The sequence below is a fragment of the Thamnophis sirtalis genome, unplaced genomic scaffold (genome assembly GCF_051295495.1).
Source record: "Thamnophis sirtalis isolate CommonGarterSnake01/CBP01778 unplaced genomic scaffold, rThaSir2_p1.2 scaffold_3, whole genome shotgun sequence".
NCBI classification, from domain to species: domain Eukaryota; kingdom Metazoa; phylum Chordata; class Lepidosauria; order Squamata; family Natricidae; genus Thamnophis; species Thamnophis sirtalis.
In genome coordinates, this window is record NW_028261383.1 from 133,099,930 (window position 1) to 133,123,302 (window position 23,373).

A 23,373-nucleotide genomic window follows, 5' to 3' on the forward strand; every position below is an offset into this window, starting at 1 on the left:
TGGTATATTGTGTCTTGTATTTATCTCTTACCCATTTCCCCTTCCTTCCTGGGGATCTTCTCTCAACCCCTCCCTGAAAGAGAGCTGCTTTCATTGTCAGCCTTTCAAGTCCTCTCTAAATCCTGCCAATAGCAAGTGCTCTCACTCCCTGTCTGTCCCCCCCTGCCCCACCCCCCACCAGCTCCCTGCCCCCAAACACACTTACTTTGTATTTGCAGTGAGAAAGGCCATAGTCACCAATTTTAACAGTAAGGTCAGCTGTGAGTAAGCAGTTCCGCAAGGCCAAGTCACTAGACAAAAGAAATATCCAACAGAGTTTATCCATGAAGCATCAAAGGGCCATTATGATGCAGATTAGATTAGCAGCAGAACTCCTAAACCAGGAGTGGCAACTGTTGTGCAGGGCAGAATTGCTACTCAGTCTTTATTGCTTAGCTTATCAAAGGCAACAAGGAATATCTCTGATTAGCCCTGGAAATATGTCAAGAAAGGAATCCTCAGAAAGAAGCAGAGTTGGAAAGCCAAGCCACAACAATACAACAACATACCAACTGGGATAGGTTCTGCTTTCTCTCAGCCTCTCAGCTTGATTTTCTAGCAAGACCCTCCTACCATAAAACCATGTGTTTAAGGGCACACCCTTTTGATTGACAGATGGAAGCCACTGATCCCCTGTAGGGTTTTCTAGGCCAGACCTGAGCATGGTCTACCAACTTTAAGAATGACACAGAAAACAGGTATCCATAATAACGAGAGGAACCCACTTCCTTCTCTATTAATGACTCTGCACTCTGCAAGATTTAACAAAACCATGCCACATCAAATCTCCGTTTCTCATTCTAGTTGTTTTAAAAGAAAACCACTGCATGTTTATCCACAAACCCTGAATGCAGGTAGTCCTCCACTTACAAACACCACTGAGTCTAAAATTTATATTGCTAAATGAGACATTTGCTAAGTGAGTTTTGCCCCATTTTATGACCTTTTCCCACAATTGTTAAGTGAATCACTGCAGTTGTTAAGTTAGTAACATGATTGTTAAGTGATTCTGGTTTCCCCATTGATTTTGCTTGTCAGAAGGTTGCAAAACGGGAATCATAAGAACCAGGGACACTACAACCGTCATAAATATGAGTCAGTTGCCAAGCATCTAAATTTTGATCATGTGACCATGGCGATGCTTCAATGGTTGTAAGTGTGAAAAACGGTCATAGGTCCCTTTTTTCTGTGCTGTTGTAACTTCAAATGTCCCTGAATGAACTGTTGTAAGTCGAGGACTACCCATACTGTTCTTTAACATAGGTAGGGGATTCTCAGAGCAGAGATGCTCCCCTGGGTAAGCACATTAACTCTAATTTTAATGAGCTGAATCACAAAAAGCAGTTGCCCATCTTGATTCTGCTTGGACCCTTACTCTGTCCTCTAGCTATTTCCTTCAGGAAAAAATGTCTCCACGAAACATGTGGTAAATGGCCATGTCACAGAGGGCTTTTTTGAAAAAAAAACCTCACCAAAATAAAAGGCAATTTCAGCCTTTCCTTCCCACTGCTGGCACCTAATTTTCTATCAGTGACCCTGATGGTAGTTATAGCTATTCTTCCAACTGCATGAAAACATGCTATGATATGTGGTATCGATCACGTTTGCTCAACATCTATTTTTGCATCTTTGCTATTTCAGAAGAACTGCTGAGCTCAACAATCACAATAGCTGTCTTCTTTTTTTATTTTAGGAGAGATTTTAATACAGCACAAATGGGCCTGTTTCTCTATGTGACATTTCAAACATCACTCAATCAATTTTTTATATCCCCTCTGAAATATAATGCCAGTTTTTATAGCTATGTTAACTATGAAGAGAGAAAGGAGAGAAAGGGGGAGGGAGGAGAGAGAGGGAGAGAAAGAGAGTAAGAGAAAGAGAAGCGTGTCAAAGCAGCAAATGGCTTATCTTCTAGGCACTATTTCCTTCCAGAGGCATCTACAGCATCCCTGTCTTCTGTCCATAAAAGATGGTCCAGGAGATGGCAAAGCACCCCCTCTTCAACAAAATCACTGATGCTGGAGTCTCTGAGTGCCACTCACTCAGCACCAGGATATTGTTGACGGGGAGGAACGGGTGATAAGAAGAGAGCAGGAACAGCAGAGGTAATCCAAGCTCGTCGGGTTTCTTGCTGGAAGCCAAATGCTGCAACCCATCTTCCCAGACAAGACCACAGGAAGGGGAAACGCTGGTTGGAAAGTCAATGTTACGAAGAGCATGCCCTGTGTATCCCTGCCTAAACACATACAAACTTCAGTTACCACAATACACTATTTTCCCCAAAATAAGCCCTCCCCGGATAATAAGCCCAATTGGGCTTTTGAGTGCATGCGCTAAAATAAGCCCTCCCCTGAAAATAAGTCCTCCCCAAAAATGTTGGAACACAGCAGCAGCCACGAGGTAACCATACTTGCTGCCTCCTGCACCTCAAAAATAATAAGACCTCCCTGAAAATAAGGCCAAACGCTTATTTCGGAGGTCAAAGACCCTGTCTTATTTTCAGGGAAACACGGTACATCAGGGCTCAAATTTCTCCTTTGGGGCATAACTCCTCCCAAGAACCTTGGTTTCTTATTCCCAGCCCCTTGCCAGTTCTTTTTAAGGCAAAGGCTGCATTCAAATAATCAACATGCGTTCAAGAAAAGAAGATGGAACCATAAAGAAAAAGAGAGTAGGGGCCGAATAAAAAAAGATAGGGGACACATTAATATTTAATACGTATGGTAAACGAGTAAGTGTAAGAAATACTCAGGGACTGCCTGTAGCCAGCCAGATAATTGTAAAAAAAATAATAATCCAGAAGGGGGCATGAAAGCCTTAGCAGCAGAACAGAATACCGTACTCTCATATGTATTTTTACTATCTTTGTCAAGTTTTTAAAAGCCCTCATGGGCAATTTTTGGTGCCAGAATTCTGCAATTTTTAAATGGGCACATTTATAGGCATGAAGAAATGCATTTAAAAGCATGAGAATGCTGCAATTGGAAGATAAATTCCAACATATTTCTGAAGATAAATGCAATACTTTTCTCAATATCTTATGTTTGTCGGCTTCTATTTTTTAATCCCAATCGTTTTAGAGAGCCTGCTTTCCAAATTTCAGCAGGAGATGCCATCATTTAATAGGGAATGAGGCGGGGCATGACACACAGCCCATGAATTGCCAATCCATGCTTTTGAAAATTTGTTTTTGGGAAAAGACATGCCCTTGGATTATCCCCACTTCCACTCCTAGTCACCAGGCCTCAGATAATATCATACGAAATATCATCGTCATCATCAAGGCAGTGGTGATATGGAAGGGTCCCTAATTCAACGGCAGAAAGATTCCTCTCTCAAATCCTGGGAAAAGATTAGGCCTTAACCCTAAAGTAGTACAGGTAGTCCTCGACTTACAACAGCTCGTTTAGTCACCGTTCAAAGTTACAACGGCACTGAAAAAACTGACCTATGACCGTTTTTCACACTTACAAATATTGCAGCATCCCCCTGGTCACATGATCCAAATTAAAACGCTTGGCAACTGGTTCATATTTATGACGGTGGCAGTGTCCCGAGCTCACGTGATTTACCTTTTGCGACCTTCTGATAAGCAAAACCAAAGGGGAAGCCAGATCCACTTAACAACCATGTTACTAACTTAACTGCATTGATTCACTTAACAGCGGTGGCAAAAAAGGTTGTAAAATCGGCCAAAACTCACTAAACAAATGCCTTGCTTCAGAATATAAATTTTGGGCTCAATTGTGGTCGTAAGTCGAGGACTACCTGTATGTCTAAAGATCTATGGATGTATGGATAGCTACTGCAGGAGAGCTTTGGAAACAGCATTTGCTGCTCCTTCCTTATTTGCTAAGTTCTCCAGCTATCCATCTTCACTCTGCTAATTCTGGAAGAGAACTGTTTTCCATTCTCTTTTTACGCCCTTAACTTGATAAGCGTGGCAAGCAAACAAATCTTCTCAACTTACCTATGGACATAGTTGTTGCGGTGAAGATGCATCAAGCCACAGGATACCTCGCAGGCCATGCGTTGCAGTGTCAAAGGATCAGGTGCCAGAGCCTCTGCAGCATGGCAGCTTCGTAGGTAGCCCTTCAGGTCACCCTGTTGGGGTGGCAGACAGTAGCATTACCCACAGCCGTAACTGCCTAAAGATCTCTCTGTGAAGGGTGAGTGGTTGAAGAAGAATAAGGCGGGAGTGGGTGGGTGGGTGGGGAAGCATTTCTGCAATGGGGTCAAAAAATGAGACCGTGATCTCAAGACAGAAGAGTGTTCAAGAATTCCTAGCCATATAGGAATTCTGTGTATCTGGGGAGACAGAAGAGAGCCTCTTATTTCAATTACATAGGTAAAAGAGGGGCATCTCTCCAAAGCAGCTCATTATAGAGAGAATGAAAAGCTAGAAACATACCTGCTGAAGCATTGGTTTCAGATGACCCCAGAAAGAGTCAGGAGACAAGACAATCAACAAGGTGAAGGTAAAGGTTCCCCTTGTACATATGTGCTAGTCATTCCCGACTCTAGGGGTGGTGCTCATCTCCGTTTCAAAGCCGAAGAGCCAGCGCTGTCCAAAGACGTCGCCATGGTCATGTGGCCAGCATGACTAAACGCCGAAGGCACATGGAACGCTGTTACCTTCCCACCAAAGGTGGTCCCTATTTTTCTACTTCCATTTTTACGTGTTTTTGAACTGTTAGGTTGGCAGAAGCTGGGACAAATAATGGGAGCTCACGCCGTTACGCGGTGCTAGGGATTCGAACCACCGAACTTTCTGATTGACAAGCTCAGTCTCTTAGCCACTGAGCCACAACTCAACAAAAGGAACAGCTCTTTAACCCAACCACACTTTTGTCCTTTTCCTGTCCCAAAGCTGAGGGGGAAGAAGGAAAATTGTATTTTCTCCCTCTATTTAATGGACTTACCAATGGGCAAAATTCCATAACCAGCAGATAGGGCGTCACCTCTGCACACTGAGCCAAGCACTGCAGGAGATTGGTATGCTGGAGTGCCCTGGGCAGAAAGGTAAGAGGTGCAAGTGAGACTGGAAGGAAACAAGCAAGTGGCAGAGTCTAGAGCCAAACGAGAGAGGGCTTAGGAAACTTTGCAGACCTGGCAGGGGATTTGGGTCATGATGGGTTGAGGTGCATCAGCATTCTAAAGTGAGATAAATCAAAGGGCTAAAGCAGTGAGAGAACAGCTAAAGATCAAGCAGGGACAGGGAGATCATAGCTAAGAAGCAGTACACTAGGCTTACAGGTGACACCCCAACTCAGTTAGTTGAGAAAGGATTTTCTTTGAAGGTGCTTCTTTTCTGTTTTCAAGCAACTTTCACACCAGTTTATATAAGGACACGGAAAGGTTCCTATGATGCAACCACAAACTGGCACTGAATAAATGGGTCCCAAGCAGTGCCAGCTACCTCATAAACAATAAGGACTGTTTGTTCACGAGTCAGTAAAGTAATTCATTGCTTCCCCAGCACTGTCCCTCCCCTTCTGTGCATCTTGGTCAGATTCTCTGGATACAACAACAGATTTATTTGCTACTCGAGGATTCAAAGTGGGAGAGCAGGTGTAATACTGAATATGCTATATTGACATTTCAGAAGCTAAAAACAATACCAGCCCTACTTAGCCCTTAGGTAGTACCTAGGAAGCACCTGTAGGTTTCACTAAGAAGCAGAAAAAACCACCCTGAAAAAAGACAACAGCAAACTACATTTTGTAAAACTGCCATAAAAACACTCTGGATGTATAATAATCAAGAATTCAAGGATACCTTTATTTCCAATCTTATCCCTAGCTTTCCTTTGAGGATTACAAGCATGTAGATCCTCTCATAACTTCTCAATATCATTTCTTTGAGGGAGGGACACCATAAAAGATGCACATTTTCAAAGTCCTCAACCGTGCAAGATTTTAATAATCTTAACTGAAATTTCATATTGGGTAAGAAGGCTGAAATTTGCCAGTTCTCAAAGAAATACAAAAAACTTATATTTGGGTCATTTAATGTTTTAAACTTAACATTTTCATTTTATATAAGAAGAGTATGAGTGCTACATTCAGGAAGCTCTGAACTTCACCAATCTCTCTTTTACTCCTTTGTCAGTGTCAGATCAAATTACAGTCTTAAAGCTGCTTCTTGATACTGATGCTTTGATCTAGAGCAGTGTTTCTCAACCTTGGCAACTTGAAGATGTCTGGACTTCAACTCCCAGCATTCCCCAGCCAGCATTCGCTGGCTGAGGAATTCTGGGACTTGAAGTCCAGACATCTTCAAGTCACCATGGTTGAGAAACACTGATCTAGAATTATTTTCATCACCCATCTCTTATGATCCAGCCCTGTTCTGTCAACATGGGAAGGCTGATAGTGTCTATTCACATAAGCCTTGTGTTCCCATATATCGTATACAGATCATGGCTGGAACTGGAATAGCCCCAAATAAAAGAACACTTCTAGCAGTGCAGCTCCACAGAAATCTTGTCAGAATGCTGAGGCAATCTAGACAGCCCATAGCCTGCTATGGAAAGGCGTAAGAGAACCTACCTGTAAGGTTGTGCCTCTTCCAAGAACTGCATTTGATCCTGCACGCTGGCACTGGCCTTAAGCTCCTTCACCACCACCTGAGTACTGCTCAACCCTGCGTTTACCTCACCGAGGAACACCTAAAATGAAAGAAGGAGAGAGAGAGAGAGATAGGCACCATGGTTTGGAATCTTGCACTTCTGATTTAGGACGATAATGACTTTATGAACTAGGGAGAGCCACGATAGTTGTCATATAAAATTATGTTAATGGATCAATATCCTCTTAAGTAGCCCCCAGAGATCCACCACGAAATTTACTGCAACTTGATAATCCAGCAAGAATAAGGAATTTGCTAACCCTTCTCTCCCTTAGTTTTTCACGTATGGACATTCTTAAACAATACTGGGAAACTTTCATGCATTAGAGCCATTAGTCATCCATGGTACCAAGCCAACGTTTTGATCAGTAGTTTTCCAATGTGTGACGACTAATGTTCCACTAGCAATCACAACCCAAGGTTTCTGCAAAAGCACAAGTTCACTCAGTAACTACGGTGATTCAGGACAGACTATGTAGTATGAATTATCTTTATAAGTTGACCTTAAGTTTTTATGTTCCACACAGCATTTTAATTCATGTATTTATTTTGTAATATTTATTCCACTGGTTTCTATGTCCAACCCACCACCTCCCTGCCCACAAATTCTTGTTTACCCTGCTCTTAGGCTCCGGGGTCTTAAAACAACTTTGCTATCAGTTCTTCAGCTGGCTTTCTCTGGCAATTTAATGGAAAACCAGGTGAACTTTCTATGACACCCAGAAATAAATACAGGAAAAATCAGTGATGCTGCGTGGGACCAATGGGAAGTGCCAGATGTAATCTAGTAGCTACAGAGTTATCCTTACTTTTGAACCTCTGCCTCTCCTCTTTTGGCAATTTCCCCTCATTGAGTTGAATAATAACACCCTTTTGTTCTTTCCACTCAATTGCTCACTTTTATGTACTGGGAGCTAATGCAGAATTGACATTTCGATTTTTTTAATTCTGTAAGTTAATATATATTGTTCCACAGTCTCACTTATCTGCTGCCAAAAGCACTACTCAAAGGGGCAGCACCTATGCCTAAGAGTAAAATCTATTCTATTCTTTCAACTTACTTAATTCACTCCCTGTGGCCTTGGCTCTTTCTCTGTGTCCTCTCTTCCTCCCCATCCTTCCCGTGTTAATTGAAGATTGGGGATCCACCCAGCTTACCTTGCCAAACCATCCATGGCCAATTTCTTTGAGGTATAGCAGGCTGTGGCGTCCCAGGTCAGTGGATTTGAGCAACTGCACTGTGAAGGAACACATAGAGCAATCTGAATTTCTGCACCCTCTCTCTGATAAGTCGGTTGCTGTGCCAGCTTGACCCCATGCTGTCTCATTCTAGTTTTCTGCAGAAGAAGAGGCCTGGGACAACAGCTGCATGCAGGTGCAGATACAGGAAAATCCTCAGAGAAAAGTGGAGAGATCAAGTTCTGGAACCAGGTTCGTGGCGATTCTTTGCTACATTGGCAGAGTCAAGCTGGGGCCGAAGAATTTTTCCCAAGCACAGGAAGAAACAAGGAGCTTTCTACTACAATCAGATGTCTTCCTTAGCTTCCAGGCATTAGAAAGCATCTGTTCAAGGTCTACCCAAGCGGGCTCTCCCATGTCCCAAATGCAGCAATGCCACCCTTCATTCCCTCAGTGCCAGACACCACCGTTCCCATCGCACTGAGAAGCAAAGGCTTTATTGTTGTCATTCCCCCACCCCCCGGCAGCGGTGGCTAGAGCTAAACATTGGATCCATTCTTTATGGGGTCCGTTTGGATCACACAATGCTCTACTGGGCTACAGAGTGTGTGGGCAGAGCAGAGCGGAGCCATCGCATGGCTAAGGGGCTTGTCCCTCTCCCTCCTACCCAGTGGGATAAGTCTCGGATTCCTCAGTTGTTTCACATGAGAAGGAATGCGGGGCCCGTGGGATCTGGGATCAAAAAGCCCTTTGTCTCCCATGTAGTGGTGGGGAGAGAAAACCTTCAGGCAGGACAAGCAGCAGCCTCTGCTGAGGTGAAAAGATCAAGGGCAAATGTCCTATCGGGAAGCCTGTCCCATTACTTCTTGTTTTGCCTGCTCCAAAGCTAGCTAATGGAGGCAGTTGACTGCACAGGCACCTGTTTTCCAGGTATATGCAACACAGGGAAGGTGCCCTACCAATTCTTGTGTCCCCTAAATCAGAATGCCTTGCCACTCTGAGCCCACAAGATGGCATTGGCAACTCACACTACAGCATACGTATGCGCGAAACCAGAATAATCCGGAAGATACTAGTTAAGGGGGGAAGAGAGAGAGAGGAGAAAATTTGGAATATCGCCACAAATATGCTGTGCAGTAATAGGTTATTAAAACCTATTGAAGAAAGGGCTGCCATTACTAGCTCTCCTCTTCTGTTTATACCTGGCACTAAAATGACTAAAGCAAGATTTGGGCTCTCTTGCTTTAGGGGCAATCCACAAGATTTTGAGGTAAAATGTGAGGAAGGAGGAATACACGACCTTCACCCCATAGCTATTCAATAGAAATAGGCAACCTAGGCAGCAAATACATCCTGTGAGAAGATGTGAGAAGATATGTGACAAAGCGTGACTATAACCTAGGGAGGAAAGGGACTCGAGAACCAAGCCATTAGGTGCTCTGAACAAATGGAGAAAAGGGGAAAAAATATGCTAGAGAAAAATCCTTCTCTCCTCAACTGCTTCCAATGGCAACAAAGCACTGACGTCATAGGGCAGAGGTGGGCCTACAGGAACCGAATTCCATGATTAAAAGAGGATTTGATCCACCTCAACATATTCTCTCTCAAGCAGCTGCAAGTGGGTTGTGGGGGAATCCAGCCAAGCTCATGTATTCCCTTGACAAAGGTGGGTTGGAAGATATGAAGCCTGGAGATTTGCAGTATACAAAAAAAGAAGTCTGAGGCCAAAAGGATAGAAGACATCTAAGCAGTCATCTGCAGAACAGGATCTTGGGAGAATAAACCAAGAATGTTGGATACATACCATTATGAGCCTAATGTAGTCTTGTTTTAGCTCATGGCAGGCAATTCTTGTTACATTAGCTATAATTTTCTCTACCGAATTAAGAACTCTGAACAGAGATTGGGGGTGTATATAAAACAGATCAAGCAATATTTCATGGTCAAAGCTTTCATTTTATACAGAATGTCTGATTTTTCTGGTGAAATGTTTTACGTCACTCAAAAGCTTCCATCTCACTATAGCAGCTATCGCCAACCTGGCCACACTCCAAATGCAATGGACTTCAGCTTTCAAGATTTTTGGCCATGGTCATGCAGGCTACAGGATTCTGAGAATTGAAATCCAGACATCTGGAGAGTTTTCTGACCAAAGAAGGCTTTCTTATTTCAGCCCCATAGCCTGTAGCAATGAAATATTAAAGTAAAAAGCAGAACATTGGAAAAATATATATTACGTTAATTCAAAACTGACAGACCCAACAGAATGAGTATGGTGGCATTAGGGGTATTTTGTAAAGAAAAGGCTTCTATTAAAAAAAGGTTTTAAGCAGACACCTAAAGCACTAGGGTTTGTGAGATCAAAATCAAATCTGTGTTTTACAAGATAGAAAGATCACTACATTAAAAAAAAATACATTAAAAATGCTCAGAGAAAGGTCTTGGATGATGAATAGAGGATGTAAGAAGGAATGACATTTTCTATTATTTCAAAGGGATGATATCCATTGCATATGATACAATATAGTCCTTAATATTTTATGTGTATTAAAACTATTAAGAATATTGAGCAAAAACTATCCTGATTATTTGTTAAAACTAACTCTAAAGATAGGTGGGGATATTCTTATTGGTTTTTTTTTTGCTCTTTTCCATTCTCCTTAGCAACACAGGGAGTCAAGACTGATGGAGAAGTAGGGGGAGGGGGAGGAGGGGGGGAGAAGATGAAAGAAAGAAGAAGGAAGGAAGGAAGGAAGGAGAAGAAGAAGGAGGAGGAGGAGAAGGAGGAGGAGGAGAAGAAGAAGAAGAAGAGGAGGAGGAGGAGGAGGAGGAGGAGGAGGAGGAGGAGGAGGAGGAGGAGGAGGAGGAGGAAGAAGAAGAAGGCTTTGAACAAGCTTGTACTCTCTAAAAGCATCTGAGTTACATTCGCAGGATGTCCAGGCAATCTCTGACACCTCTGTGACTTTAGTCCCCATACATATGGAGGATACAAAGTTTAGACATTCTGGGTCATTCTATACAGCACCAAAATGGCATATTTGTCTATTTATTTGTATGCAGCTCTTAATAGTTCAGAGAAACTAATACCCTAGTGCCATTACTATCATGTATGTGTCCCCCTCTATCCCACTGTTTGATGCCATCTTTTTTATGAAGGGATATGTACACATTACTGAGGAACACATTAAGAATGTGCAGTAGGATGACTATGCAGAGTTTTGGTAGAAGAAAAAAAAGAGGAGTCCTATAGCATTTTAAAGTCTAAGATTTTTATTGTAATAGAAATACTTGGTGAGGTGAACACTGCGGTACAAAAGCTTGTATCTTTAAAATGGTATTCCAAGTCCTAAAGTGCACTGAGCTGATTGGGTGCAAAAATGCTGCCCTCCCATTTTTTTAAAAATCAAATTGAATCCACATGCATAATGGGCTTTGAGAATAACTTTAAGGAAGAGAAGGAAGATGAACAGCCAAGACAACGATCAGATAAGAAAAATCTGAGCCCAGAGCAGGAATGGAATTAGAGAAAACATCTCAGACTGGACCCTCCCTTGTTCTCTTTGGGAGAAAGGCGGGTGGGAGGGGAGACACATTCAGAGTTGCAAGATTCTGTTACTGTATAATATTCATGACTCTGCCATTCATTTTTGGCCTATCTCTGTGATGGCAAACCTATGGCACGTGTGCCACAGGTGGCACATGGAGTCATTTCTGAGGGCACACGAGGCGTTGCCCTGGCAGCTCCAGCACGCATGTGCGCACTGGCCAGCTGATTTTCAACCTTGATTTTCAGCCGTTTTTCGCCCTCTGGAGACTTCTCTGTTTGCAGTCTTCCGCTTTGCATGTTGAGCTGTTTTTTGTCCTTCGTAGGCTTTAGGGAAGCCTCCTGAAGCCTCCAGAGAGAGAGAAACGGCCCAACAGGCAAACCAGAAGTCCATTCCCAAACTTCCGGTTTGCGTATTGGGCCGTTTTTCGCTCTCCCCAGGCACTAGGAAAGCCATGCGCGTATGGGCAGCAGAGGGGAGGGTTATGTGTGCATGCGCAGGGGGCATGATGCAGGGGGACATTAAATTATGGGGTTGGGCACACGAGCGCACACGATAGCATGCATGTGCTTTTGGCACCTGAGGCAAAAGAAGTTCACCATGACTGGCCTATCTCAAAGGGATGGCCCCATTACCTTTTGATAAAGCTGCTATTTGTATGTGCACTTTCTCTTCTTCAGGGTTATTCTCACAGATCAATTCAGCATAATAACAATAATTAAAGGGAGGATTTCTTTTGACAGTTGTGGGAAATTGGGCTCTTTGTTTCTTTTCGGAAGCACAAAATCTAGGTGATCATTCCAAGGCTGTCAGCAACAGAAGAATTCAAAGTTGTACTGTCTCCCTTTCCCAAACAGATGCCATCCAGGTTTCTCGCTAAAATGGGAATCTCCTGAGTTGTGGGACTTGCCGAACACGCTGCTCATGAATTTAGGAACCCTGGGAATTATAGCCCTACACCTCTGGACAGCATAAATTTGTTGATGATTCTGTACACACAAAGCATGCATATCACTGCTGCAACTATCCAAAGGGGGAAAAAAAGTTTAATGAAGTAAACTTAATGCTTCACTAGATTACCTGAGCGCCCAGGTTGCCTAGACATTGGCAAAGATACTTCGGTGAGAGGCAGAATATAAACTTCAGGGCCATTCTGGGTGGCTGGTGAGCCTTGGGCTGAGAATTCACTAGGATAATCCTCCCCGTCAGCATTACTGAATTCCTGGGGCAAAAAAGATAAGGAGAATGAAAGTGTAGAATGGGGCAATAGAGCAATGCTTAAGAATGTGGAGAGGAGAAGGTTTGAGACATGCATTTGGTCATCTCTAGATGCATAATCCTCCTCTGGATGGAAGGATTATGGCAATAAAGCATGCAAAGCAACTTCGACTCATTCAAGCAGCCTTCCCCAGCCTGCTGCATTCCAGTGGTTGGATTGCAATCCCTAAAAATCCCAGTTATTTCAATAGTAACTGGGACACCGGGGAAGTTGTGTAACAAACATCAGGTGATAAAGGCTGCTTTGAAACATCATCCTCACTACCACCAGCAGTTATGTTTTCACACACGGATGACCTTTTATAGATATTCCACAGCAATACACAAATAAGAAAAAGGCTCAGCGACAGAGCACAAATTCTGCATGCAAAGAACCCCTGACTCAGTGCTTGCTATCTGCAGGGAAGGCTGGGGATGGCCCTTTGCCTGAAGTATTTACTAAATCCCAAACCATGTGGACCAATGGGCTAATTCAATACATGGCAATTTACTCTGTTCTTAAATACACCTGAAAAGGTGCAAAGAACCCATATGTCCGTTCTTTCACACGTGGAACCAAGGTGTGAATAATCACATTGAAGGGGAAGAAAAATGATGTCCTTTCACTGCCTACAGCGCTAGCAGAAGAATCTCTGCACACACAGTTGTGTTATACACTTGTGAGAAGAACTGAATCTATGGTCCTCACATGTGGACTATGTCCTATTTTCTCCCATAATATGGTTTAACGAATACCCCTAGCGGACTTGGAAAAAAGCAGACGCAGCCCAATGGACAGATACACCTCACTCAGTCCTACTACATGGATCCAGCTGCTTGAAATGGAATCGCAGAACGTACACTTTTCAGTAGTAGCAAACCATTGGCCTGAAGCCAATCCCACGCACACTCTGGGCAGGCTAAGGATCACTGCCGCAACCTAAAGGTTCAGTGCACTACTTCATAGCCCCTGGGCGAAAGAAGAGAACCATGTGGAGAGCTGATTCACACAAACAGTTTTCCCATCGGTGCAATTCCATTTCAGATAACCACCTCCAAAGCAGGAGGAGATATTTGCAAACCATGACAGAGGCACATAAAGTATACAATCACTCTTTCCCATCCAGCTACAAACATGCCCCGTTACAACTGGGGGGGTAACAGAGACAGCCGTGCACTCAGTCACTCTTTTTTCTCCTTTTTTTTTTTGAAAAAAAAAATCCACCCACAGATCTAGGCATGTGGGGGAAATGCAGTGCAGGGTTCAGGACGAAGCCCAAGGTGATAAGATTCAGATGTATTTCATGACAGCCAATTTCAAATTTTCTCCAAAAGAAAAAAGATGCTCCATGGAGACAAAGGTTTGAAAGAGAGGACAAAAGCGAAATAAAGACAGCCTTCCCTGCCCAGACTCTCTGCAGGTCCACAGGGCAAGGTCATAGCCAGGGCTCCTGCCCCAGCCTCACCTTTGCATGGGGAAGTAGGCAGACTTCAAGGGATCCAAAGGCAGAGCAACAACCCATCGCCCCACCTGGTAGCCTTCTCCTGCCATCCCACGTCAATCCCCCCAATTTTTAAAGTGTGGTCAGCGGCGGCTGCTCTGCTCCCTCCCCCCTGCACCCCACCCCCCCGGTGAAAGACGTTATAAGCACAGCTGTGGGAGAAGCAGCCTCACCTTGGTCAGGGGGCAGGGGGAGGGCTGCCCAGGGTCCCCCAGTTCTACATTACAGGCTGTTTTGGGCACTGTGCTGGCCCCCGTGCAAGGCAGACACCTCAAAACCATCCTCAGCCTCTTCTCCCGGGATTCGCCTCTCCAGCTCTAGGCAAGAGTGCCCAGAGAAAGAGTGTTAATTAGGTGCACCATCCCTTGGTGCTCTGCTCCCCTCACTACTGCAGGCAGAGATCAAGGCACCCCCCATCCCTCTTCCATCCACCCACCTGCCCATCCCTGCACTAAGGCTGTGCCTTCTTCGCTCTCATTCAGTCCTCCTGCAGAATGAGACCAGTGGCTTCTTCTAATTACCTGGATGAACTTTTTCCTACTGAAGGTTGCCCCAGCAATCAGGTAGGATAGGGTGAGCATTCCCAGGGAGCATCTTAAGCTTGGATGCCCTCGAGCTTCTGCCTTTCCGAGGCTGTTCCAAGAGGAAAGCACAGAGCCCACTCACAAGCTTGTTTCGTGCCCCTATATAGGCAGTGTGGGAGGATTCTGAATTGGTTCATTGTCCCCACTGTGGAACCTGGCTACCTCTATCAACTGTGACCGCACAGAGCTATCTATCACTCCATGCCGAACGCTCCTCCTCCTCCTCCTCCATGGCTGGCCAACAGCCTCCACAAGAATGCCAGCAATGGGGGCAGCATTTTCCAGCACATTCTGTGCCTCTGAAATCATACCTCTGCCCACTTCCTTTGGGTCTTTCTAGAGCACATGGCAGCCCACTATACTTGGGGAGATGCTTGCCAAATTGGGAAGCACTTAAGCAACAAGTACTTCAGAGGTGGGTTTCTACCGGTTCGGACCGGTTCGGCAAAGTAGGAAGTAACTTGGCTGGACACGCACCTGAACAGGTTCTATGCTCGGCGGCATCATCTTGATTTTCTGTTCTGCACATGCGCAGAACAATCTTCATTGAAATAATGTATTTTTTTCCTTTTCTAATATGTGCATGCGCAGACCTTTTTAGGGGCAAATGCGCACAGGCGCAGAGCCAGTAGTAATACCGGCAGGAACCCACCCCTGAAGTACTTGTATCTTTAAACTTAAAATAAGAACTACTTAACTTGACTTTTCTAAGGACTAAAAAGCAAGTACTCAGCTAAGAAAGGACAGGGAATTACTCCTGGTTCACAGTATTAGGCTCTTGTCTCTCTGGTGAGCAATATGTCATACATTGGGCACAAATCCTCTAGCTCCAGATGAAGGCAACAGAGCCCATAAACTCATTCTGTGACGGGGTAGAGGACGGACAGAAAGAGGTGACCTTCCTCTTAGAGCCCTTTGCCTGAAAGAGAAGCAAGTGAAATAGATCACAGGCAGGACATCCTGAAGATGCTTTTTCCAACAGGTAACTGGACTTTTTCCTTTCCTTTCAAAATGTTGAGGAGCTAAATGTTTTCAAAGAAAAAAATAACCAAGAAAGTCCAATTGCCTTTCGGAAAAAGCACCTTTGGGGCAACGATGACCTGGATGATTGAGAATCTCCAGAGACATCGCAGGCAGGAAACTTTGAGCATCCTCTCTTGATGGAACTGCATCCAGTTATCACCCTCAAGAATTCCCCTTTGCTATGTCAAGTCAATTTATTAACTCTTCCCACCTCTCTATATTTCTCTACTGGTGCCTCTTCACTCTTATTTTTTCCAGGACTCCTGTCTGCACCGCACAATATAGTACAACCCCAGGAAGTTGCTTTCCCTAAAAGTTCTTAAACTTTTCCTGAACCACCACTCACTCCATAGTGGAAGAGACCTTTAAACCCACACAGGAGCAGGACTAGAAAAGCTACCTGCATAACTGATCCAAACTGTTCAATGTATAAAATGAAAGTTTCGCTATAATGACCATGGAAGCCAAAGCCAGGCCTAAGCGGTCTCTATACAACATTTTAGAAAGAGTGAAAATGCACCTTGCATTCACACAACATTTTGTCTCACTAGGGAAAGACTGGGAACTCATGTACGCTTTGGTACCTTCTACTAAAGAAGATAGAAGTAGCAGACTTTTCTCTGCCCGAAACCCATGACGAATGCTGTGGATCACACCTAGATGTGCAAGAATCTGACCCGGATAAGATGGTTTCTTATGCTCCCATTCATCGACTTCTGCCTCTGGCTTCCAAAAGCTCATTAGGCCTTTTTATTTCTATCACACTGCCAGACAACCATCCCCTGTTGTGCTCGGAGACTAGCTTCTCAGCAAGCCCCTGCCACAAGGCTTTAGTCTGATGTCCCAGCCCACTTCTCCTCCTTACCCCCACTGAATGCCCTCCTGCTGCAACCCCTGCTGCTGAGACTGCTTGACTCATGCTTCTCGTGTCTGACACATGAATGTACCATGTTGTTCCTCTGACTCTTAATTTCTGTCTGTACTTTATATTCCAGGCTGGGTGACACTGCTTCTTCAGGACTATTCTGATAGGAACTTAATAGTAAAAGCATGATCCAGTTTTGAGAATTATTTTCTTCTCCTTGCAAACAACAGGGCCTGTTATTATAACCTTTCCCAGCCTGGTGGCTTTTAGATTAGCTAGATGACAAACTTCAGAAATCTCAGGTATGTATCCAGAAGCCTCCAGGATGGCAAAAGCTGTGTTAATGTCATGGACTCAGCAGAAGACTTTGTCTTATGCCTTGCTATGCCATAGGCAGCCAGAGAGATTTGGACCCCCCTGAACTTACCTTGAAGCCAATGCCCCCTTTCTTGCAGCACAGACAGGCCAACATGAGGAAGATGAAGGTGAAGAGTCCTGAGAAGGAAACGGCCACCACCACCAGAGAGGAAGACCAGGAGAGCTCACTCAAGGGAGTGCCATCTGTAGGGAGATAAGCAAGTGGGAGAAGATGAGAACGGAAAGTTCAGGAAAGATTGATGGGAGGAGGACCAAACATTTGCAGAGTAAAGCCAGAGAGAATGCAGCTGGGACAGAGCCCAGCAGGAGGCCTGTAGTCTATGAGTATATCTTGCAGAGTTTTAGTTCTCTTTTCTTGCAGACTCAAAGCCAAGTTCGGAAATCAAAGATGTATCCCTGCTCTCTTACACCCACTTGTCTCTGACGAATCCACTATCCTTCAAATCCCGCTTGAAAGAAAAGGAAAGATGCCATTCTGTTCTCCCACTGCTTTCCTACCAGCTACTTTAAATCCAGAGACACAGAAGAAGCAAAGAGCCAACCTGGCTTTTTCATCTATGGAAGAGAACAAGGCTTGTCAACAATGCCATGGTCTCCCAGCTTGGACAGGCATGGAATCTCTGCAAGACAGAAATCCTGCCATATCGTGTGGTTCTATCTATGCAGCAGTAATCGTGGATACTGATGACTTAACAGTATCAGGTCAGTGAGTAACCTTATCTCCCACTTCCCACAGCTCTGATGACTCCCATCTGCACTTCCCTGATTTGTAATTGCTACGTGTATAGATACAGCCTAGGTATACTTCACAGCCTGAATACACAGTGCAGTCCGATGCCCATCATTTTGTCAATATGCACATTGCTAAAAAGCAACATATTCAGAAAACACAGAGGGCAAATTTCTTTTCTTTTTTTTTGCCAGCCAACTGGTTGACTAATTGAGCAATGGCTTTGAACAAAGGCCCTGCTTTGGGAGAAAAAAAAGTGGTTTCCATTAAATTTAAGAATGGTTTTCCTCCTGAAACATTTTTTTGAGAAAAAATGTATAGATTTACAAAAGAGGCTCACTATGTCCATTTCTTTTAAAGAAAGACATACATCCTGGCTTTCAAAAGACCAAAGAGGAGATGAGAAACAGAGGAGATAAAAATTAACCTCACAGCATGGGAGAAAAGGAAGGTCAGTAAGCAGCAGAACGATTAAACGCAGCCGAATCACAGTGTCCAGAAAGCTTTGTAATGCAAAATAATTAATCTGGCATTTAAAGTAATTGACATGGTGCCAAGAAAATGATTGAACTGGTTGCTCCATGAGTTGATAAGTAAGTGCACCGGATCATATAAGGAAAATATGGGTGGGATATCATTATAGCATGCTTAAATGGGAGGATGAAGGAGATAGTGTACTGTAAGTGAGAACTCTTCACAGGCATTAGGCATATTAGACAATATGGTAGGTGCTGCAACACCTATGTGTTTACAAAGGTAAAGGTTCCCCTCACACATATGTGCTAGTCATTACTGACTCTAGTGGGTGGTGCTCATCTCCGTTTCAAAGTCGAAGAGCCAGCACTGTTTGAAGACGTCTCCATGGTCATGTGGCCGGCATGACTAAACGCTAAAGGCGCACAGAACACTGTTACCTTCTCACCAAAGGTGGTTCCTATTTTTCTACTTGCATTTTTACCTCCTTTCGAACTGCTAGGTTCGCCAATGCTGGGCTAAGTAACGGGAACTCACTCTGTTATGCGGCGCTAGGGATTCAAACCTCAGAACTGCCGACCTTTCTGATCGACAAGCTCAGCGTTTTAGCAACTGAGCCACCTTGTCCCTCACGCAGTGCTGTAGCACATGCACAATCATAGATGTTTGTGCTGTATCTTAATTCCACATATACAAAAAAATTGTGCTGTAACACATGAACAATCATAAATGTTTGTGCTCTAGCTTAATTCTACATATATGAAAAAATGGGGAGGGGAACCCTTCTTGTGACAGCATTACCGTAGTAATGAGCATCTCTTCCCACTTTGCGTATCCTCAGTGGTGGAATTTTAACTTTTCTTCAGGAAAGCATCCTTGCTTCTGTCAGCCAAGGGAGAAGCCCAGGGGCACAAGAACTACATGCCATGGCTGGCAGTCTTCCTTCTGAAGCCAGAAAATGGCAACTCATTTGCATATTGCTATTTGTAATACATAGGGACGTGTTAACTCAGTGGCTAAGATGCTGAGCTTGTCGATCAGAAAGGCCGGCAGTTCGAATACTCAGCGCCACATAACAGAGTGAGCTTCCATTACTGGTCCCAGCTTCTGCCAACCTAGCTGTTCAAAAGCATGCAAAAATGCAAGTAGAAAAATAGGGACCACCTTTGGTGGGAAGGTAACAGCATTCTGTGCACCTTCAGGATTTCATCGTGCTGGCCACATGACCACGGAGACATCTTCAGAAAGCGCTGGCTCTTCAGCTTTGAAACAGAGATGAGCACTACCACCTAGAGGCGGGAACGACTAGCACATATGTGCAAGGGGAACCTTGACCTTTACTTGTTCTAGTACAGCCAATGCATTAGGAATCTGCTGCTATGGTCTCCGATAATTCATTGCCATAGACAAGAAAAATATAAAATTCTTCAGCCCCCCCCCCCCCCAAGTGGAATTTAAGGCACTAATCTTGCAAAATATTTAATTTGTACACACAGGGACAAAGAAGGGCCACATGCATTTTGAACCAGAAAATATTTAGATGCCCAGGCCACAACTCAGATTCTTCTGGCCCATTGTCTAAGTGGGGGTCTCCCAGTTAGGAACTGAAAATGCCCCTGTGATTGGATGGAGGTCTTAAAAGGGAACAATTGCAGAAGGGTGTTTTACTCCCTGGTCCCTAATTTATGGCCCACTGGGATAATTTAATTTTAATAGATGGCTCTAATTTAGCTCTAGCAAGTATCAAGCCCCTCCGAAGCCTTGCAGCTGTTCTTTCCAGGGAGGTCAACTCAGGGGTAAATTAATGGCACAAAAGACATGCATGCTGAGTGGGAAGTGACAGCACAGCTGGAAATGTCTGAAACGGCATGCTTGTTTTTGAAGGGGACATCCCAGAAACCAGGTTCCTGATTCAGAGAAGAAAGGAATACCCGCACTGACGAATCTAATGTAAAACGGATTGTTCTAATGGGCAGAACAAAGCGTACAAAGTCATTAGTTGAAAGGAAGAAAGAGAAAGAGAGCCATTTAGCTCTAACTGCCTGACCTCACGGCTGATCTCTATAGTTTTACAGGCCCTGCTGTAAGAGATTGTAGCCCTTTAAAATAGGAGAGTTCGGAAGAGTTACATCTAGGGCAGGGGTGTCAAACTCACGTCGATCACGGTGGCGTCATGTGACATATCGGGACTTCCCCCCCTTCGCTAAACCAGACGTGGGCATGGCCAGTGTGTGACGTATATCCAGCCCATGGGCCGGGAGTTTGACAGCCATGGTTTAGGGCAGGGGTCTCCAACTTTGGCAACTTTAAGCCTGGTGGGAGTTGAAGTCCACCAGGCTTAAAGTTGCCAAGGTTGGAGACCCCTGGTTTAGGGTAAGGATTTAATTATATCGTTCCCAGCATATCAGGAACAGCAATGAAATTATCCCACCCTTATATTCCAGTGATGTGTTGCAATTTATTTTACTACAGGTTCGCTCATGCACATGCGATCATGCAATCGCGCGACTGATGGATGAAGCCTCCTCCCACTGCCACTACCGGTTCGCCCAATCCTGGGCGAACCGGTAACAATCCACCTCTGTTGTACTTCCCTCCGGACACCTATGCGGTGGGGTATTATACCCCCTGTTCTTCTGAATATGTAGGGCATAGAACAAAAGAACAAAAGAGAAGAACAGAGATGCCCTTCTGGTCTCTGAACAGGTAGTCCTTGTTTAGTGTATGACTCATTTTGCAGTTATAACCCCATCCTCAATCAGTTGAAGACCTCAATATTCCATCACCTTAACAATGAATTGTCTCAGCTCTGCTCCTTCTTGAAATGCCTGTTTTGCCTAACAATAGAATTCACCCCAGCTACTCCCTATCAACAAAAGACCACCTACCTTTTCCAAACCAACCAGTCAATCAGATTCCTAAGATTTCCTACCTTAGAGCCAGCAGTGCGATCCTACCGGTTTAGCAACCGGTTCGCTGACGCGCGTTTGAACATGCCTGACGCACACTGCGCACCCGTGTGCAGTTAACAGGAAGACAGCTGAGGTGCGGCAATTCACTTTGCCGCGCCTATCAGCTGGGCTAAAAAAACAAGGAAATATAGGTGAGTATAGCCCAGGGGTGAATGGGCGGGCCCTCCTCAAGGTCAGAGTGAACCGGTTCACTCTCAGCTGATCTTTGGAGCTACATCCATACCGGGCCGAACCGGTAGAATCCCATCTCTGTTTAGAGCTCTAAACTACTATAAAAATATTTGCACCTCCAATGTTCAGGGTCCCCATTTCTTAATATGATGATGATGGGTGATGCAAAAAAATGAAAAAGTGTTTTCTCCTCGGTGGTGTCTTCCTTAAGTCCACAAAGAGCCAAGGTGGCGCAGTGGTTAAATGCAGCACTGCAGGCTACTGCTAGATCAGCAGTTCAGCAGTTCAAATCTCACCGGCTCAGGGTTGACTCAGCCTTCCATCCTTCCGAGGTGGGTAAAATGAGGACCCAGATTGTTGGGGGCAATATGCTGACTCTCTGTAAACCGCTTAGAGAGGGCTGAAAGGCCTATGAAGCGGTATATAAGTCTACTGCTATTGCTATTGCTAAAAAATTCCGCAAGAGTTTCCACCTTGCAGCTTTATTCACTACATCTCCCACATGAGCTGACCTGTAGCATCTACATTAGGACCACTCTTTGCTGCCATCCATTTCTAAATTTCTTCCCTTCCTGCTCTTTTCACCTGTCTCAGTTCTTTCTGCTGAATTTGCTTAGACTAAAGCAGGGTCTTGAGCAATGTTCCTATCTGTATTTTAAAAAATAGATTCCTGCTTTCAGTGCTCACATCTTATGCAAGACGCTCTTCTGCTTTGCTTTTCTTCTTTTTAAAACTAAAACACAATTGGGAGAAGGAGGCAATTTGTTCAGTGGGAAAGGGGAATTAATTGTTTTTCTGCATATTATTATTTTCTTGATTAATATTGGCGTCTCCCAGATGCAATATTTTTTTTCAGAAATCAATATCAGCAATATTTATCCAGCACAAAGGATTCAGCTATTTCAATGAGGTGAGTAAAAAGGTCCCAGTAGATTCTGCCAAGTGTAAAGAAGAATTTCTTCACTTCTTTTCTAATTTAAAACCAATTACATAAGATTAGGCCCAAAAAGAAATGGTGAATAGAAAAGAAGAGGAGGTAGGTTGAAGGGGAAACAAACTATTGGCAGCCCCAGACATTTTTGAAGCTTGAAGATCATTCATTACATCAATTGAGTCCATGGCTGGAAGTTTTAGTTCAACACATCTGGACAGCAGGTTAAGAAAAGCTGGGTTGGATCTTAAATTGGGCAATACATGTTACATTTTAGAATTGTAAATGTAATCATAAGTATCAGATTTGGAATAGTAACAATAAAACTATAATCCAATGTACCTAAACATCTGATAAAAATATAATTTAGGAATTTGTGTTTGGATAATATACATTAAAAGTATGATAGGATATGTTGTTATTATTCCTATTATTCAGCCTACAGTATATGATTCAGGAGCATTTAAGTTTGCAAAATGCAAATCCATTCTAAGAACCAAAACAAGCCATTTGAAGGCAAACAACCCTGGGGAGACTTCTGACTATCAACGTTGCAAGGGTGATCTAAAAAAAACAACCACAGCAGGGACGGCAAATGAGAGCTACCTGACATATTACAGGGAAGAATGAATGCACAAATATGTGCATTCATTTTTTTCCTCCTTATTGGATAATATTTACAGAGATTCTCCTTTGTTGTCAAATGCATGAACGTTTACAAGTGGAAAGTATTCATTTCATTACTGCATACATACAAATATTCCTCTAAAAAAACATTAGTGCACAAGCAGAGGTCTTCGGAGCAAGCCACAATCTTGTCAGAATGGAGAAACATGGATTGCAATATCATTATGTAAGCTCCACCCTTTGCATATTTGTGTCACACAGGCTTGACAAAAGGCTGGAATTTGCATCACAATGATGCAACGGATATTTTATGATTTACTCTCTTTTGCTTCTCCCCGCTGTTGTTTATGTGCACAAGTGAGACATGCAACTATCTCTTTCTTGAACTATCAGACATCTCTGCATTGTTTCAGAAACTAGGAAATGTTTGTTTAGGTCTTTCCATTATGTTATTTTGCAACAACAG

At 43.8% G+C, this 23,373-nt stretch overlaps 1 protein-coding gene across 6 annotated transcripts in view; it reads right to left on the reverse strand.

The window, feature by feature from the left end:
* The window catches only part of LMTK1 (lemur tail kinase 1), a 101,269-nt gene that overhangs the window by 19,212 nt on the left and 58,684 nt on the right, over positions 1-23,373 (reverse strand). For 4 of the 6 annotated variants that reach the window (XM_087710147.1, XM_087710149.1, XM_087710150.1 and 1 more), the window contains exons 2-9: positions 17,052-17,185; positions 14,326-14,469; positions 12,474-12,615; positions 7,828-7,907; positions 6,591-6,709; positions 4,962-5,049; positions 4,010-4,143; positions 206-290 (exon numbers count right to left, since the gene is read on the reverse strand). In XM_087710147.1, coding sequence (XP_087566273.1) covers positions 206-290; positions 4,010-4,143; positions 4,962-5,049; positions 6,591-6,709; positions 7,828-7,907; positions 12,474-12,615; positions 14,326-14,469; positions 17,052-17,185 — 926 coding nt within the window. The remainder of the gene's footprint in view (positions 1-205; positions 291-4,009; positions 4,144-4,961; positions 5,050-6,590; positions 6,710-7,827; positions 7,908-12,473; positions 12,616-14,325; positions 14,470-17,051; positions 17,186-23,373) is intronic. The other 2 variants (XM_087710148.1, XM_087710152.1) reach the window with 2 other exon arrangements.